Source organism: Gastrolobium bilobum, unplaced genomic scaffold, assembly GCF_033153095.1.
Source record: "Gastrolobium bilobum isolate Gb01-03AN ecotype WA unplaced genomic scaffold, APGP_CSIRO_Gbil_v1 utg3765, whole genome shotgun sequence".
Classification (NCBI taxonomy): Eukaryota; Viridiplantae; Streptophyta; class Magnoliopsida; order Fabales; family Fabaceae; genus Gastrolobium; species Gastrolobium bilobum.
In genome coordinates, this window is record NW_026897952.1 from 135,552 (window position 1) to 155,992 (window position 20,441).

Consider the following 20,441-nt stretch of genomic DNA (forward strand, 5'->3'; position numbering starts at 1 on the left):
TTTTATTTATAAAATAATTATTATCATAATCAAACAGATTTAATAATGTGATAACATTAGTTTGATGACATAACACATCCAAAAAAATATTGAACTAAAATAGAAAATAACCTATTGTTGGATGTGGCAACGTATCTTCCATGGCATATGTTTTTACCCAGGGATATATAAAAGGTAATTAGAATAAATAAATAGAAAGTAAGCTGATATTATACTTGATATAGAAACAAAGTTACGGTGAAGTGTAAATTTTTAAAATTTTATAAAAAATTTAAAAGTTAATACATGCATACACCATCACGTACATTCGTTCATGCATGAATTTCGTTTCTTTACGTGAATTCATGCATGAACGTACGTGAAATCACGTGTGTAACTAACATTATTCTTTTCGTAACCTATGCGCGCCCCGTCTCCGGGGTCGGCAAAGACTTAATTAAGAAAGAGAAAAACTTACATGTTTTTCATATCATAAAGTTGATTTTTCATTTGGATAGAACACACTACTCCTGAAATTTCCCTTGAATTCATATGCAACCGTATCGAATCTTTTTTTCTTCTCTTTAGAGCTTAAGTTGCCCAGTATAAGTGATATCAGATCTCCAGCATTGACTCTTATGTAACTACCCTGCCCATGAATATCTCCCATTTTCTGTTTTAACTGGGGTTTTGGTCGGCGGCATGGAAGAAATTCTAGTCACTCCGAGTAAGAAGCGGAGCTTCCAAAGAGGATAATCAATCACCCATTTTCAACGTTGCTGCTTTCCATTTCCATAGTCTACCATTTTTTGGATTTTAATTTTTATTGGGCATAAATTTTTCTATCCCATCAGCTGTTACAAGCTTCCTCAGCCATCTCTGCCAAGGTAATTACAATCCCACCTATGAACTAGGAACTGCATCTGTGATTCTGTTCCTTAATTTCTCTTATTTATTGGTAATTGTTTCCCAAACTTTTTTTATTTTTACTTTTATTTGTTAGGTTCATCCGTGAAAATGCACCTTGCAATCAGGACTCTGCGGAGGAAGATCGGGATTGAATAAAGTTGTGTCCTTTATGAGAAATTTAGCTTTGTGGTGTATCCTGAGATAGCTCCACTCAGCAATTTTGTTTCTTTTCTCTCTTTTTTTCTCAAGCTTTTTCATTAAGAGGATTGCAGAGACAAGTGAGGCCAATTGCGGAAAATGGAGGTTGGGGAAATGGACAGAAAGGAGACACAAACAGAGGTTCCATGGATCCCCACAACCCCTGCTAAGCCCATTCTTCCAAAACCAGTGCCGATCTACTCACCTGGGGAGGGAAACCAGCTTGACCATTGTGCTAATGGAACAGTTGCATGTTTTGAATTCTCACCTGGGGTCGAGAAAAACAGGACGCCCCATGATGGGTCAGCACCTGCGGCTACAGTGGCAAACATTGCCGGTGACAATAGCAAAACTTGTGATAATGTTTCCAGCTGGAGTAATCTCAGCTTTTCCGAACTTTTGTTCCTGGCAGATGCAGCATCGGCAAATTCTAATACAACACTACCAGGCAATGATGATGGATTAAAGAATCCATTTATTCCTTCAATCAACCATGACAACACCCGGGATCCTCATGGTAAGTGCAACTATTTTTGGCTCCCACTACTCGTTTTATGTGGTATGATATAAATTTTTCCCCTTGATAAGCTAAAAATTTGAAAACCATACATAAAATATTCAAAGATGTAACACTAAGGATGATGACATGGGGGAAAAAATTAGGCCACAGGAGTGCCTGTAAAATGAATAGAGCAACGAAAAGGGAATGAGGGAAAACATGATAAATTTCAATGTGATATTATATTTCATAGCAGTTTCTACTCGTTCCAAAGCAAAGAGCATATCTTAGGCATACTATCTTTTCCCATTATCATCATTTTGTGCTGAATCGAGGATATCTGATTGCCAAGTCAATTTTTAATTTCTAAGCTTTTATTCAAAGAACTAGTTTTTCACTAAAGTAGCATATCAGAGTACATTTTTTCACTAAAGCAGCATGTCAGGGTACATTTTTTCCCTTAAAATTATCAATCTTGAGACCATACTGGCACGGCATCCACCATTTTCTTACCAGTAATTTTCAATTTTAATTTCCTTTTAATACTTGATCAGTCTGAGACCATATTGTTCTTACTCTGGCTTTCACAGGATCTTTTGACACAGAAACATTGGACATTGCTTGCTGTAGCAAGAGAACTTCCCAGCATACCCCACTTGCACCAGACAATGCCATCAGAGCAGAAAGCAAACAAATAGCATCAATGCAAGTCAATATGGAAGAAAACGATCCAGGAGGGGAAGAAAAAAATGTCCCTGCCAGAAATGTTGACAATAATGGAACCCTACCCAACAAAGAACTCTGTGACCCTGTCATAGAATTTGCTACTGTTTCTTCACCATTCAAAGAGAATCACAACCTGGTTAAGGGAAGCAGCCATGATATTGATCTAAATAAAATACAACAAAAACCAAGGAGAAGAAAGCACCGCCCCAAGGTCATCATCGAAGGCAAACCCAAAAGAACTCGGAAGCCAGTTACACCAAAGCATATTCAATCAAAAGAAAACCCCACTGGCAAGAGGAAGTATGTGAGAAGGAAAGGACTGACCAAGACTTCTACTCCTCCAACAGAAGTGACTGGAGAGTTGACTAAAGAAATGTCCCAACCTGCCAAAGTATCTTGTAGAAGGTCTTTAAATTTTGACTTAGGAGCAAGAGATGAAAGTTTTGCAGGCAGAGAAAACGAAACTGCAAATCTGGGCAAAGAAAATGGTGTAGTTGTACAAGATACCAATGTAGGCCTTGCCTATATATACACTTCCACGAAGCTGGCATCAGACGGTTACATGTCATTACCAGAAGACCCACAAGCCCCAAATACATCTCCTTCAAGAAGTAAACCCCCTGGGGCAAAGCCAAAAGAAAACCCAACTGGCAAGAGGAAGTATGTGAGAAGGAAACGATTGAACAACGCTTCTGCTCCTCCAACGGAAACTACGGGAGAATTGACTAGAGAAATTATGCCTGGATCTGCCAAAGTGTCATGTAGAAGGTCCTTAAATTTTGACAAAGAAGCAAGAGGGGAAAGTTCTGCAGTCAAAGAAAATGCAACTATGCATCTGGACAAAGAAATTGATGTAGTTGCCCAGGAAATGAATGATCTAAACACTTCCATTACACAGGCACCAAACAGTTACATGTCATTACCAGAAGATGCACAAGCCCCAAATATATCTCATTCAAGAAGAAATCCCCCTGAGGCAAAGCCAAAAGAAAACCCAACTGGCATGAGGAAGTATGCTAGAAGGAAAGGATTGAACAACACTTCTGCTCCTCCAACAGAAGTGACAGAAATGATGCCCATGTTTTCAAATTTTGACAAAGGAGCAAGAGATAAAAATTCTGCCGACAAAGAAAATGCAACTGTGCATGTGGGCAAAGAAGTTGGTGTAGTTGCACAGGAAATGAATGTAGGCTGTGCCTATTATCTAAACACTTACACGAAGCAGGCATCAAATAATTACATGTCACCACCTAATGACACACAAGCTCCAAGAACATCTCCTTTAAAAAGCAATCCCCCTGGGGAAAAGCCAGAAGAAATTCCAACGGGCAAGAGGAAGTATGTCAGAGCAAAAGGATTGAATAATTCTTCTACTACAACAGAAATGACAAGAGAATTGACTGAAGCAATAACGCCTGAATCTAACAAAATGTCATGGAGAAGGTCCTTAAATTCTGACGTAGGAAAAAGAGATGAAAGTTCTGCAGGCAGAGAAAATTTAAATGTGTATATTGGCAAGGAAAATACTGTGGTGATAGAGGACACACATGTAGACCTTGGCTCTGATCAGAACACTAGGATGAAGCTGGCATTAAATAAATACATGTCAGTTCCTGAAGACATACAAGCTTCAGGTACATCTTCAAAAAGAGATCTCCCTGGGGCAAAGTCAAAAGAAAACCCAACTGGCAAGAGGAAATATGTAAGAAGGAAAGGATTGACCAAGACTTCTACTCCAACAGAAACGTCACGAGAATTGACTGAACCAATAATGTGTGAATCTACCAAAATATCATGTAAGTCCTTAAATTTTGACAAAGAAGCAAGAGATGAAAGAAATGAAGGCGGAGAAAGCCTTTCCCATGATCAAAACAGTTTGGTGAAGCAGGCATTATATAATTACATGTCATCTGAAGACAAACAAGCCCCAAGTACATCTCTTTTGAAAAGCAATCCCCCTGGGGCAAAGCTGAATGCCAACTCTGTAGAGAACAAAAACAAAAGAAAGGGCCAGGAAACTGCTCAGGATGGAAACATCAGTAGCAGTCAAATTTCAACAATAAGGTCACAAACGGTTGGTTCCAAGAGAAAACGTTCTAGTACCACTAAACGTGCAGATAAAAGCAGCTTGAATCTGAATGGGGCACAGTATAATGGGTTGCCCTCATACCAGACAAAGTTTTCGGTTCAGTTTCCGAACATTCAGAAGAAGAGGAGAACTGAAAAGGGGAAAACTTCTGACACTTACATTACATCTTCCGTGACTACCACAAAAGAAGTGCAACTAACATGCCCTCAAGAAGATGCACCAGCACGTCCTTATGCATCAAGCTCTAGCTGCTGGATTTATAGTTCTGGATGTAGTGCAGCTAGAGTTCCAGCCATAAGTGAATCAGCGGCAAGTGTTATTCATAATACTCAAATATCTGATGAGTTCATCTTTGTTAGAAGGCTGAGGGAATGTTCTATATCTTCTACTCAAATTTGTGGTTGTGGTTCTCTAACCAGAATTAGAAACTGTGATACTGAATCAAATTATACTGCAAAACAACTAGGCATCTCTGACAGACTAACATTTGGGGATGCAGAAAGGCCACAAAAATGCATGGATGCTTTAGTTGCAGACATGCATGCATCATTCACAAAAAAACAGCGAAGTAGAAAGAAAAGTGCTCTTTCCAATTCAGCATCTTCTAGCACCAATGAGATGCAACAGCACCATAATTTTGTGTTGGAAAATTACCACCTGCCGCTGGTGAAGTCATTAGGTATTTCAAATGAACCCTTGATTTTCTGTGTCAATAACATTGTATGCATGTCAAAGGACAAATAATTCCACCATGTAATTTTTGCATTGCAGATATGGCTTCTGGAGTAATATGGAAAACCATGGAGGATGTCGATGCATTAGCAGAGCGAATCAGACAACTAAACATCAACAGAGAAACCAGAGGCCTTGTCTTACACCAGCAGAATGCTCTTGTCCCTTATAAACAGGAAAATCAAAATCAAAGCAGCCTTGTCCGTGGAGATGGCATCATCATTCCCTTTCAGGGATCATTTGATCCCATCAAAAAACAGCAACCACGACCTAAAGTTGACCTTGATGAGGAGACTGATAGAGTGTGGAAGCTTTTGATGTTAGATATAAACAGTCATGGGATTGATGGAACAGATGAAGACAAGGCCAAATGGTGGGAAAAAGAAAGGAATGTGTTCCGTGGAAGAGCAGACTCATTTATTGCACGGATGCATCTTGTACAAGGTATCAGTGCAATACTTTCAATAATATTGACATTATTCAACTTTGACACACACCTCTAACAATGCACCTACCTACATGTGGTCAATGAAGTGGAAGAAATGAGAAAAGGAAAGAAGATAAAAGAAAAAACTACACTTTAGGAGGATAAAAATATTAACATTAACCATTTTCCTGCCTACCAAAAACGTACCGCAAAAACCCAACCGTAAACCCCACATTCCCACAACTATAAAAAAAAATTATCCCACCAGATCCCCACAACTATAAAAAAAAAAAATTATCCCACCAGATCCCCACAACCATGAAATGATTTGATAGTATCACAAGAACAAGGGTCATTTCAATGATAACAAAAATATAAGGACCTCCACTTAGTTTGGTGATTTTCTATTGTAGCTTTTCTAGAAATAGAGTAAAGGCAAGAAACTTGTACGACAGATAATAACATCCTATATCTCATCCTAATTCATAAACTTCAGAGTATCTTGTAAGCAACAATCATAAAAAAAGATAACAGCTGATTTATTATAATACAAACTAAAAAAAGGTACGCAGAATTTTTTTCAAGCGGAGTATACATATACCTTAATCTAATTTGATTTAGATAAATGTACTACTTACAGGAACACTATTAATGAAACCATATCCTTAGTATGTTATTACAACATAAAAAGAGAATAATAATTATTGCAAGTTTATACGATATCCTTAGTATGCAAAAAATCTCTAACAACCAAAAACTTCAGTTAACAACAGTTTATTCCATTGCATTCATTGACTTTTCTCACAGAGTTCATATATTAATATAAAGCATAATCAACAGGAGACAGACAATTTTCTCAATGGAAAGGGTCAGTCGTGGATTCAGTGGTTGGAGTTTTCCTCACTCAAAATGTCTCAGATCATCTTTCCAGGTATAAACTCTGCAAGTTTATTTTTGTGAAACTTATAATTGAATGGCATGCCACAATAACATGTTCTTTTCTCTGTTGACAGTTCTGCATTCATGTCCGTTGCTGCTCGATATCCGCAAAAGTCAAGCAGCATGTGCAAAGAATACCATGGGGAAGGCACAAACCTGGTAGTTGACAAACCACAAGTGCACATAGTAGAACCAGAAGAGAACACAGAATGGGATGTAAAAGTATTGAATCAGCCTGTTTATGACCAGAGTTCTATGACAGTAGACACCATTGATCATTCTGAAGAAAAAGAAGCTGTCAACAGCAATGATTCCTGCAGAACTGCCAGCAGTTTAGTTAGCTTAATGGATGAATCAAACTGCAGACCGTCAGAATCAGCTCAAATAAATACCAAGGAACACCATAGTCCTACGAGGAGTGGACTAATTACCACTATGACTGAGGAAGGGGAAGAAAAATCAAGTTTCGAGGATGTTACAAAAGAGTTGAATGAAATAGTTTCATCCCAATGCTCTGTCATTTCATCTCAAATTTCTGGAGATATTTCAAATTACCAAAATCCTGAGAAGATAGGATCCTGCTCAGATAGCAACTCAGAAGTAGAAGATCTGTCAAGCACAGCAAAGTTCAACAGATTTTATAAAAGCTCTTCTGTCAGTAAGCTTCTCGAAATGGGAAGTCCAGCCAAGTTACACGAAATTAACAGTCAAAGAAGCAAATCAAGTGGGAACTTAAGAGAATCATACGATCAATCTGCAGGCATGAAGCATGACAGCCCAACAGAAAGCTTGAAAAAATCAATTGTTACTCAAGGCTCTTTAGAAGCATCCAGCATCCCATCTCATGAATATACTTTGAAACCAACCCCTCACTCAGGAGTACTTGAAGTTAACTGCTTTGATCCTCTCAAAACACAGGCTTCATCAAGTGGTTTCTTAAAGAAAAAAGATGAAAATGAGATGAACAGACCTAGTTTTCAAACCAGAGAGTCTGCAGGCCAAGTTGCAACTACCCATTACCAAAGTATTGTATCTCAGGTCCATCCTCTGGAACAAAGCAATCACATGCAGCATAGCTTTTTCAACATTTCTGGACAAACTCAAGATCTTCTGCGGAAAGAAGGTGGGTCAGAGCTTGGTGACCACAAAGATGCTGTGGGGAATGAAACAAATGAGAAAAGTTCTTCCCCAGTAAAATTAAAGAACAGGGGACAAGGAAACGATAAAAAGGATGATTTTAAGGTTAACTGGGATAATTTAAGAATAAAAGCAGAAGCTAAGGCTGGGAAAAGAGAAAAGACAGGAAACACCATGGATTCTTTGGACTGGGAAGCTGTGAGATGTGCAGATGTCAGTGAAATTGCCAATGTCATCAAAGAACGGGGCATGAACAACAGGCTTGCAGAACGTATTAAGGTACTATCAAACTTCCATGAAATATTATTTATCCTTTGTAGAAAGAGACAACCCTTTAATGCAGATTATATTACATGATATACTATGCAGAATTTCTTGAATCGACTGGTTGAAGAACACGGAGGCATTGATCTTGAGTGGCTGAGAGATGTTCCACCTGACCAAGCAAAGTAAGTCCAGTGGTTAATTAAACTACTAAAGTACTAATTCCCATGCATACGATGTAGGCATGTCTTGACTGTATGGTTGGTGAAACCAACATCCTAAACTCTCAATTCACTGTCAACACACACAAGCAGTTAGATTTATTTCATCCAAGCAGAATATATGGGTAATATATATTCAATCTATACATACAGAGAATACTTGCTCAGCATAAGAGGATTGGGATTGAAAAGTGTGGAGTGTGTGCGGCTTTTAACACTGCACCATCTTGCCTTTCCGGTATGTTTAAAACAGAAGTATGCAATTACAGGAATATGGAATAATTCTGATCAGGTATTGCCATGTAACAGGTGGACACAAATGTTGGACGTATAGCAGTACGACTGGGATGGGTACCTCTGCGGCCACTGCCTGAGTCACTACAGTTGCATCTCCTAGAATTGTGAGTACTAAATAAATGATATAAGGCATTGGTTCACTTTGATAAATAGAGCTAATATCATTGTCCTGTGTAGGTACCCAGTGTTGGAGTCTATACAAAAGTATCTCTGGCCTCGACTGTGCAAGCTAGATCAAAGAACATTGTAAAGATTTTTTTTTTTAAATTTACTGCATCAAAATAACAGAAACAGATACAAATGTTTTCTTTGTTTCTGTAAGTTAGCAAGGGTAATTTACCTATTGATTTTTGCACTTTTATGTTTTATTGCAATATATTACAGATATGAGCTACATTACCAGATGATTACATTTGGAAAGGTAAATTTCATTTTCTTATACATAACAGATTGACCGACCCTCCTTAACCAAAGCCCATTGTGATTGGGACAAAACTACAATGAATGCAGGTCTTCTGTACAAAAAGCAAACCAAATTGTAATGCATGCCCAATGAGAGGAGAATGTAGACACTTTGCTAGTGCATTTGCAAGGTATGTTTATAATATATTAAAATTCTTTGCAAAAAAGTTACTGCAATGTAGCATCATTTGGAACTACTTTCTCATACATTAAAACTCTAGAAGGCACTGCAAGGATTATTGTTGGCAATATAGGTAAGGGAACTTGGGAGACAGAATACTAGGAAGTTCATATATCCAGTATTATAATATTCAATGCCTCATTATAAGGACAGCAATATAATTGCATTTTATCCTCATCACAACAGTTAACTTAAGAAACGCCTAATCAGATAATAGCTGAAATGATCTCAGTACCTCGCTGAAATGCAAGAATATGTGTGTATTGCAAAGTTTAGATAGATCAATTACAAATAAACAATATTGTATGCAGTGCAAGGCTTGCCCTGCCTGGACCAGAGCAGAGGAGTATAGTTAGCACAGCTGGAAATAATGTGACTGATCATAACCCATCTGTGATCATCAGTCATTTGTACTTGCCACTCCCTGAGAACACAAACCAAGTAGAAGAAATTCAGCAAAAAGAATTGAGCAAGCAACTGGGATCAAAATCAAAATCTGAAATTAATATCTGCCAACCTATTATTGAAGAGCCGACAACCCCAGAGCCAGAATGCTCACAACTATCACAAAAGGATATCGAGGATGCCTTCTACGAGGATTTGTGTGGAATTCCTACCATCAAACTCGATATAGAAGAGTTCACTTTGAATTTACAAAATTATATGCAAGAAAACATGGAACTTCAAGAAGGTGAAATGTCAAAGGCCTTAGTTGCGTTGAATCCAGAAGCTGCTTCCATTCCTATGCCAAAGTTAAAGAATGTGAGCCAATTACGAACAGAGCATTGCGTGTAAGTTACATATCGAACTCATCTCCAATTAATTAACCTTCAGTGCACTAACGAAATGTCGGGGGAAGAAAGTAATGAATACTGCAAAAGGAAGACCAGCAATCTGTAATTATATATTAGGAATCATTAGTCCTAGAATATTTAAAGATGAATAATTACCCCCTCCCCCCAAAAAAGAAAAAGAAAAAAGAAAACAAAAACAAAAGGCTCAAAAGGATTTTTGCACGTAATACTTGCATAGAGTTTAAACAAGCATCATATTGACAAAGTTCTAACAATTTATGCTGATTTTGTTTTTCACTTTCATCCAGTTATGAACTCCCAGATACGCATCCTCTCCTGGAAGGGGTTAGTTATTGCTGCATCTGTTAATCAAAATGATGTTTTACCCTGTATGACCAACTTTTATTAACTACTTGTGCATTACAGTGGGACACGCGAGAGCCTGATGATCCTGGCAAATACCTTCTTGCTATATGGACTCCAGGTAAGACAAAATAACAATTTCCTCTACCATGCCCCCTTCCAGATGAATTCAGATGGGCTGTTCTTTGTCTGCACAATCAGTTGGGAAAATTTACAATATATGATTTTGTTTCAGTTTTCTGATGTTTTCTAACTCATTTTGCCAAATATATTAATGATTACATTAGGTGAGACAGCAGATTCTATACAGCCACCTGAAAGCAAATGCAGCTCTCAAGAATGTGGCCAACTCTGTAACGAGAATGAATGTTTCTCATGCAACAGTTTCCGGGAAGCAAATTCACAGATAGTTAGAGGAACACTCCTGGTCTGAATGCTTATCAAAATAATCATTTTAACAATATGTTGCTTATTAATTCTTAAACATTATAGCTTAAGAAAAGGGTGAGGGGGGAACATTTGCATATGAATTCAAGCATTATAATACACTGACTTCAATTCATTATAAATATGACCAGATACCATGCCGAACAGCTATGAGGGGGAGCTTTCCACTAAACGGCACCTATTTCCAAGTCAATGAGGTAAAATAGTGTGAAATCACGGGATTGCTAAATCTCTTTTCCTTCTATATTTATATTTTATATCTTTGCAATTTAAGCAGTCCTGGCATGTATCATTCGAAGCAGGTATTTGCTGACCATGACTCAAGTCTCAACCCCATTAGTGTTCCCCGAAGTTGGATTTGGAACCTCAATAGGCGAACAGTATATTTTGGAACCTCCATGCCAACAATATTTAAAGGTAAAGAAGTAATATATTGGGCTATAAATTACAGTGTCAAGCAACGAAGTTGAATATATGATTTTTTTCAATCAGGTTTATCAACACAAGATATTCAACAATGCTTTTGGAGAGGTAAGATTTAATTCCCACAATGTAATCCTGCTTTATTAATTCAATATCCTACTTTAGCCTGTTTCTGTTGATGTGATTAACATATCACTAAATGCAGATGTTTTTAGACATGTGATAGGAACCAAAATGCAGAAAGAAGAAATAAAAGAAAAACATGAAACATTTGTATTGATTAAGGCTGGAAATTCAGCAAGAGCAATACAGATTATGGTGAGAGCTGAGAAATACAATAAAAGGAAAAAAAATACAAGGACAATACTGGTTTCTAGAGCAATTTGAGAGGCTCCAGAGTTCTCTCCCAAAATCTAAAAGGATCCCAATTCCCAAAGATATCCCAGATACCCTCACACACTTCACATTCTTCATCTTATACCCAGTCTTACTTCCTAGAATATTCTATTCTCCCTCCAAAAGTTAGTTATGCCACCTCATTAGTAAAAAATAATCCCCTACTACCCCCACCTTACATACGCCTTTATGAATATATTCCTATCAACATGCTAGGGGACCAAAGGACTAGAGAAACGCACTTTTATTACTTTATTTGCTAGAAACATGTGGACGCCACCATATTGTGCCACCTCCCATCTATGGCTTTTAGGTTAATTTTGCAAATATCTAATCATCTATACCAAGACAAGGGGGAGCGTAGCGGGAATTTATTATATATGCCACTTCTGTAATTGCTGCTCAAGTTTGCTGCTTTAGCATAAGCTAACAACAGTATGCAAACAATATCAAAGACATCACCTAGCAAATCAACCAAAAACACAACTGCTTTCACAAGCAATGAGAAAGATATTAAATACAGCCTAATTACTAGGGTAAATTATTTGTGTAACAGAGAGGTATTAACTTGTCTTCATCTCATCCAGAAGTATTTTGTGACATGGTCAAGTCTATGTGACAACTTGCACTGGTTACTACCAAATCCACCCCTATAGTGTACTTCCGGCATCAAAACTCTTTAATCATTAACTGAAACCCATGATAGCAATTCCCTTGTAGCTTGATCCATTGCAGTCCATTCTAAAACTAATTCTAGCGGCCTTGTTTTCTCTTATTTTATAGTTATTTCATAGTCGGCCTTCCATAAGACATATTCCCTTTTCCTCGTGGAAAATTCACATCTGCACACACACACATTAAAATAGTTTTAAGTACGTTTGACCTGTCTATAGATTTTTACCAAATTCCAAGTCCTTGTATTTTCTTACTCTTCTGTATAATACACTATCTTGATTCCTTGCTTTTCTGACCTTAATCTGCAGTTCTTGCTTAGATACCATTATGAAGACTTCTATATGTTTTAGTACCTCGAAATACAAATGAAAAGTGCAAACTACTAAGAATAAAAGCACACACTTAGAACTTTAAAAGTTAAATTTTATAACATAAATATACTAAACAACATTTTAGCTCTTGCTGTTGTTTTTGTTAACTTGAGAAAAGAAAAGAAAAGAAATGATTAAGAACCATTCCTCCCTGTTAGCAGGAACCAACATGAAAACTGAATAGCAAAGCAAGTATCCAGATTACCTAGCCTATCTTAACAAATGATTAAAATGCATTGCAGGGTATGTCTGTGTGCGGGGGTTTGACAGGGGATCGCGAGCACCCCGTCCTCTGATGGCTAGACTACACTTCCCAGTTAGCAAGATGACCAAATACAGAGAGAAGACAAGAAAAGAGGCGACTTCAGCAAAATCAAAAAGAAAGAAACTAAATCCAAATCCAGAACACCCCGAATTGATTTCAAACAGTCACAACCTTCAGGAGAGTGGAAGAGCCTGAAGACAAGTCGGTATTATTTATATCCCATACCGTGTTGTCCAGTAGCATGTATATAAACTTAACTTCAAGCTCTTATCATGTTCAAAGACTGAGCAGTTTTTCCAGACAAGGACCCAATAATGTATATTGGTAACACATAGACTCTAGCTTCTTGTTTTGAAAAAATATTAAATGAAGAGGTGTGAGCCATATAATCCCCCAAAAAGCTCCCGTAGAGAATATTCTATATTCAAATATTATGTCCCTCACTTCAACCACTCCGCTTGCACTTTTAATCAGATTTTTCACTTCTCAGCGTTTCATGAACAAGATATTGATTTTTATGGCAGACAAAATATGACCAAAAAAAAAAAAATTGTCCTCTCTGGATTAACTCACTAGTCCAAATTCTATTTCTAATTAGCAACAAAAAATGAATCCTAACTCAATGGCAATTGTTCTAAGCTAAGTAAAACTAGAAACAAAAATAGTTTCTCTCCAATTCGAATGCAATGCGAGCTAAAAAAATTCTAGTGTAGTGAAATTATATACATATGTATGGAATGGAAACTATCGTTATGCTGTGCCGGTCTGTTATGGTAAGAAGATCTGAAAGGAAACCGAAAGACCCATCGTGGGTGAAAGACTATGGTAATAAACGGAGAATATTGTTGAGATATATAGTCCCACATTGGTTGTATGTGCAACTAAGGTGGCCTTTATTAAGGCCTTGGGCACTCTCACCCTTTGAACTAGCTTTTAGGGTGGTATATCTCAAGGTTCCTTACATGGTATCAGAGCCTCACCGTCCCTCACTTTAAAGTGGAATTAAAACAAAAAAGCACAAAAGGTAAACCAAAAATTGGGCCTGTGCATAATCCACGCTTCAAGCCCAAAGGACTCTTGTGTGAGGGGGCGTGTTGAGATATATAGTCCCACATTGATTGTATGTGCAACTAAGGTGGCCTTTATTAAGGCCTTGGGCACTCTCACCCTTTGAGCTAACTTTTAGGGTGGTATATCCCAAGGTTCTTTACAAATATAAATAGGATATGGATGTATCATGTATGATGTAGAGGAGAGTATCCACGCGTAGTCATGCAGACGTGTGATATGAGTTAGTCAGGTGTAACCGTACAGCTGATGTAGTTAAATAACAACTCGCAGTTACATAGGAACCATGTATATAAGGGTAAAAATTGATTATACCAATTGATACCAACTTTGGAAGCTACTCGACCCAAAAGCTAACTTGTAAAATAGGAGAGATTCCATATAAACTCCACACTAGAATTTTATGTTTCCAATGTAAGTCCCACACCTTACAACTAGGTCATAACAAGTTGTCTCGCAATTTTCTGATATCCTTTTCGTTACAGATTTTCTCTATTTAACACAAATTGGCATCCTCAGAATGACCACCATTGCCATAACAAACTAACCGAAAATAATAAAGAAAATTAGTCAAATAAAATATAGAAAAATTCTAAAAGCTTATAAAGAAAATTCTAGTAGTTTATAAGGTATGTACAATAATTGGGTTATGACATTTCATCCCCTTCAAACCAACCTCGTCCTCGAGGTTGAGTTGCTTTACCATTGGGATCAAAGATGATGCATTGAGCAATAATTCCGTGACATTTGAGTTTACAACACAGATAGGGAAACTTTGCACCTCCAAACCATTCAAAGGTTGGAACAACATGTTCAGCAAATATTCCAACTTTTATTTCCTCCAAGACATTCCAGTTTCCAATCTCACAGTTTGGTTGATAAGAATGATTTATAAATCTGGCAAGGCTTGCTTTTCTAGTTGCATCCATAGATTTGAATGGGCAATAAGGCAAATGATAAATGCATTTTCTAGACCTTGAATTTCATAAACCTGAGATCTATGTTTGGCTTCGTTCCATGATATTTTTTCTTCCCAGTATTGAATGACAAGTTGTCCTGCCTCAATGTTCTTATCAATCAAAAGGCCCCACCCTCCTAGTCTTGTTATAGGGTCATGATAAACAGCTCAAACTCATCTAGTTTGCTGGAGTGCTCAGGCCTAAATTCACAATGATGCAAGCTCAATATGTCAGCTGCCCTTTCTTTCTACACTTCATCTATTAGTAAAGGCAACAACAAAAATGAAGCTCCAGGTTGCATCAGCAAAGAAATTGGCTATTTTACCCTTTTGCCCTTAATTAAAATAAATATTACCGCTTTGCCCTTATACCAAAACATAATATCAATCTGCCCTTGTTTGATCATTGACTGAGATATGTACTCGAGTACAGGAGGTTGATGATACTCAAGTATATTACGCGAAATAATAAATACTCAGATACACAGGTAACATACTCGAGTATTGTTCGTGATCTGGGTTTTTATGAACATTTACTCAAGTACATGGGTGGTGTACTCGAGTAAATGTTTATAAGAACCCATATCACGAACAATACTCAAGTATTCAACCCAAGTTACTTGCGAGAGCTGGGGTTTTTTTTATAAAACTCTCATATCAGGCATTTCTGACCGTTAACTGGATCAAGTAATCGATTATACCAGTATACGGTAATCGATTATATCTAGTGTACTAAGCCATATAAATTGTTTTCCACAAGATTTTTTGGATCAAACAATTTTCTATGATTATATACTCATAATATTATACTTGACTCGGTAAACTGAGGAGGGGTTTTGTGAGTGTCACAAGACCAATTTGTATTATAAAATGTGGAAAATTTTACCATAAAACTTCAGAAGGCTATAACTTTTGACTCGGATGTCCAAATCAGGTGCTTTTTTTTATTCCACATAACTTTTCGAGAGCTATGCGCTGGCAAATACCCGAAGGGGATTTGGTTCAAAAAATGCTTCTGTGTCCTGTTTGACATATTTTTCTTTGCAAATGATGTTATTTAAATTTTTACTTTCCAACACTAACAAATAATCATTTGGGAATTTTCTAGAGCGTAGATCTCAAAAGGTTACATGAAACAAATAAAAAATACCTGATTCGGACCCTCGAGTTAAAAGTTATGGCCTTCCGAAGTTTTATGGTAAAAAATCATCATACTCGAGTACAGAGCCCTGATACTATCGAGCATCATGGTCCTGTACTCGAGTAAAAACTTATGACACCTGATTTACTCAAGTATGTTGGTTACGTACTCGAGTCTGAGCGCCAGTCAACTGTCAAACAGAGACAGATTGGTGCTATGTTTAGGGGAAAGGTTATATTTTTTAAATAGTTTAAAAACGGGGGCATAGTGGTATTTTTTAATTTAATTAGGGGCACAATGATCAAAAAGCCCAAAGAAATTGGTTCGGCAACTTTCTCCAAGAACTCTTTGCTCAAGTAAGGAGGATCTGTAATTACAACCTTGCATAAATGCTTTAATGCTGCTGGTAACTCCTCATGGACTTCTTGTCATTTAACATCTAAACACCGAAGTCAGCGCTCAGCAAGCTAATCAAGCACTGCATGAACCACATTCTCTTTGCAGTTGCAAAGGCTGAATATATGCTTAGGAGCCCTTTTATTAGCTTGATGCCAATGCCAATTTCTATCTAAATCCATGTAGGTTAGAGCATTCTTTTTGTCTAAAGAATTGAATGGAAAGAAATGGCCCTCCATTTTTGGGTCAACAGCCGCCAACAATTGCTACATCTATAGCATTCTGAATTACCGTTAGAGGAGCTCTGGCTGCTAGAAGGACAATGTGCTCCTTCAAACACCTTTAGCGGACACCTCACTTAAGTTTATATCAATACTTAGCTCATTCAAGTTGAGAGTCTCAGTTTCATCACCGCAAAGAACGACCATTATGTATTCATCACACAATTTTGTGGCAGTAGGTGCATCAATAACATTGAATAGATCAACCAAAAGAAAGAGCATGAGCAATTGGTTGTATCCATTTTGTTTGAGAAACATGGACAAACTTTGCATAAACTTCCAAAGTTCTCCAAGTATTAGGAACTTCTCTTAAAATATCTACCAAGAGAATAGATTTTCCTGGGCCAATTACTGCAACGACAACCATCTCTTGATTCTTTCGCATTGTTTCATAATTGGAGAAAACTAAATATTTGCACTAGACAAATCGCCTGTGACCAATTGCAGAGATATAAGGAATCACAAGGTATCACCTTCCATTGTAAAAAGAGCTAATTCGAGGCCACTCTTGTGGCAGTTTCTTAAAAGGGAAAATGTTCTCCATGTAGTTGCTACATATCTGCCCAAGTTTATGATGTTTCTTTCATAACATAAGGAAAATAATTTTCAAATATATGAGACATACTGAAACACACCAGAAGCCCGATCCACAAAATCTTGCTCGAATATTCCAGAAACCCCTTTCCTGAACCCAATTGTATTATTAACGCGCTCAGGGTAGAGTAGAGAAGGAATAGGTTGTCTGTTATGAATGAACATGGAAACCATAGCTTACTCGCATGGAGGAGGAAGAGTAAGCCATTAAAGCACCAATGTAGAGATACAATTGATTACACATAGAAGATATTGAGGAAGGAGAGAAGAAAGGAAGAACGAGGTAGAGAACAAGAGAGAAAATTAGAGAGTAAAAGAGAAAGAGAGAGAGAGAGAGAGAGAGAGAGAGAGAGAGAGAGAGAGAGTTGTCTAGCAATTTTCTTATATCCTTTTCATGACATAAAGTGGCATCTACAGAATCACCACAGTTGCCATAACAAACTAACCAATAAATAATAAAGAAAATTAATCAAATGAAATATAGAAAATTCTAATAGCTTATAATTGTGTAAACAGAAGGTATGAAAATAATACTTGCAGAAGAAGTAGAACGGGTGGAACAGGGTTTGGTGGATAGATTTGTGATCTTGAAATCCAACGTTGCCCAATCCATGAAGCAATTCTTGCACTGCAAACTCGTTCGTCTCACCAAGTTCCTAATCGTCCACCGCAAGAAGCATCGGACTCTGAATCCTTTCCACAGAATCCACCTCATTAGGCATAGGAGTAACGAAGAGGAAACTATATTATAGAGTAGAGGTTTCAACGTACCTTTCAAATTGTCGCGCGCTGAAAGAGAAGAAGTGAATATTAAAAATAAAAAAAAAAAAGATCTGAATTTCCTGAGAGATTGAGAGGAGAGAAAGTGAGAAAGAGAAAGGTGTAGAGTTGATGAAATTATGAAGGGGTGTGCAAATTGGCGCTTTTTGCCGCCTTGGCGCCATTTTGTTATGATTTTCTTCGCTCCTATATTTCAATTCTTTTGTTTATCTCGTGAGTCTCGCGGTGTTTGCGGCTGGATTCGACTGGTTGGGCCCGGTTGAGTTCAGTTAGGTTGGGTTCCTTTTTTGTGCTTTCGGTTCAAAGCCCAAATCAAAGAGGGTTAGTCTAGAGTAGTGGTGGAATTCAAGTGATTAAGATTGAGATCTCACATAAAATTAGAAAGGTACGAAAAAATCATAAATTGTTGGATCAACACGGATCATAAAATATTATGTTTTTTATTTTAATTATAAAAAGTATTAAGTATTTATATTCCTTATTTTAATTATAAAAATTATATATATTGAGCTTTTCATTTTTAAATATTTAATAATTAAAAAAACTGAAAAGGGAGAATTAATATATATATTTTTTTTTTGGGGGGGGCCCCGGATTACAAACTATTTCAAAAAAAATGACATGGACTCAATATTCGAATAATATTAAACAAACGAAAAATAAAAAATAAAAAGTACAGCTATAGTCATGTACAAGTCGCACAACTCAAGGTAGCAGCATTCTACAACTTTTTGACTTGAAACTCCAGAGAAAAAAGTGGACAACAGAAGCACACACTAGCGGGAAGAAGAGGATCGCTCTCACAATTGCAAAAACGCACACGCAAGAGATGAGAGAGTTACCATTGCACCGTCAAGCGCAGACCAGTCCTGCCACTGTTAGATCCAAACATGATCTGGCATCTACTTGCAGTTGCAGGTTCAGTCTGCAAGTCAGGGTGGTTGACGACACAGACTCTACTTTGTTTATTTTATTTGACAAAGATGCAACCAACCTGTTACGCCTTACAGCTGCATAATTGCGTGAGCAGCATTTTCAAAGGGCAAGTCTTATGTGTCTTGTGTTCATTTGCTTGTCCTAACATAAACCCATTAACTGGTAATTTGCATATTTGATTTTAGGGTGGTGACTTAGACAAATACCCTCAAGAGCTTGATGCTCTGATTGACAAGTCATATCTGTTTAAAGTCAATGTCAAAAAAAGCAATATTGATTCTTATGAGGAAAGTGCTTACCATGTGAACAAGGTTTGTTGTGACGAGGACATCATCTAACAATCTCGAATGATAAAAAAGATGAACATGTAAATTACTATTGAATTAAAATTAATGGAATAATTATGTAATTGAAATGTTACTGTTGCTATGATTATGCAGCATGCTTGGTAATTGTGAACCTGTTAAATGCAGGGTACTGTGCATGATGAACAACATAATGTCCTTGAAAACACTCTCAGTGAAGTAGATGACAAATTGTCCACTGTACAAAAGACTTTGGTACATGCTTAACTTATTTATAATCTTTATCTTGCTTTCCTTACTTCTGAATGCAATGTGATCTTCAATACATATACAAGAATTCAACGACCAAAATAAAGACATGGCAGTAACTCCTACCAGAAACTTGCAAAGACAGAGAAGCGAAAAGAAGTTAAGGATGCAGATTTGGTTACATGTTTGAGACCAACTAAGGTCATGAAGATTGAGAAAGATTGATCATAATAGTTATTATATACTGTGATGTTTTTGGATTAGGATTATGGGCTATAATATATACTTGCGTCTACATGATTATGAATTTTGGGATGGTATGTAAAAAACCTTTCGTTATCATCAAGCCTTTTTGTTCTAATGTATTATGTATGTTCTAATTATATTTGATATGATTAGAACATTAGTATCCTTGTGATTACTATCATTACACGTCTCTTCTGATCCCCATTATTGTCGTTATTAGCACACACAAGTCATGTTATTACCCATGGTTTTGGGCATATTTGCACAATTTGACAACATAAAATGCTTCATTATCCAGCTTGCAAAAAAAAAAAAAAAACAGTTCCAGAGTTCTTTTCGAAGTAATAGAACCAAACAGTAATAAGTTATAATTGAAATAACAAATCAAAATTAACATGGCAAGCCATCCTTAGATAAGGTAACAGTAAACTCAAAAGCATGGACATGATGATAAAACACAATTGAAAGATTGGTGAATGATAAGTATAACTTATGATTATAAAATTATTTGAATTAAATGCATAATATTTCCAAAACATTGTTTATTCCTCTAATACTCCCCCTCAAGTTGGAGCATGCAGATTCAAAATGTCCAATTTGGATAACACACTACGGGTGGCTCATCTTAAATGAAAACTATTAAGATTGGAATTTTGTTAGCAAAATTAATTAAACCAAATTATAGAAAAAATA

The 20,441-nt window shown here is 36.9% G+C and overlaps 1 protein-coding gene across 1 annotated transcript; it reads left to right on the forward strand.

Moving 5' to 3' along the window:
* The first annotated feature begins 1,185 nt into the window (after positions 1-1,185).
* LOC133311654 (protein ROS1A-like) lies at positions 1,186-13,002 on the forward strand. The gene is made up of 19 exons (XM_061512731.1): positions 1,186-1,603; positions 2,176-5,079; positions 5,172-5,576; positions 6,400-6,490; positions 6,573-7,914; positions 8,005-8,084; positions 8,274-8,358; positions 8,430-8,521; positions 8,595-8,663; positions 8,802-8,838; positions 8,928-9,010; positions 9,372-9,851; positions 10,163-10,199; positions 10,281-10,338; positions 10,505-10,644; positions 10,796-10,861; positions 10,967-11,081; positions 11,157-11,195; positions 12,772-13,002. The coding sequence occupies exons 1-19, from the start codon at positions 1,186-1,188 to the stop codon at positions 12,987-12,989; spliced, it is 6,759 nt and encodes a 2,252-aa protein (XP_061368715.1). The 3' UTR covers positions 12,990-13,002.
* The last annotated feature ends 7,439 nt before the right edge of the window (positions 13,003-20,441 follow it).

Bases quoted from the DNA above. Each gene is read 5' to 3' on its own strand.
- LOC133311654 (XM_061512731.1), top strand. From the start codon at position 1,186: ATGGAGGTTGGGGAAATGGACAGAAAGGAGACACAAACAGAGGTTCCA. The intron at 7,915-8,004 runs GTACTATCAAAC...TATACTATGCAG, and splicing joins GGCTTGCAGAACGTATTAAG to AATTTCTTGAATCGACTGGT. The intron at 11,196-12,771 runs GTAAGATTTAAT...AATGCATTGCAG, and splicing joins TCAACAATGCTTTTGGAGAG to GGTATGTCTGTGTGCGGGGG.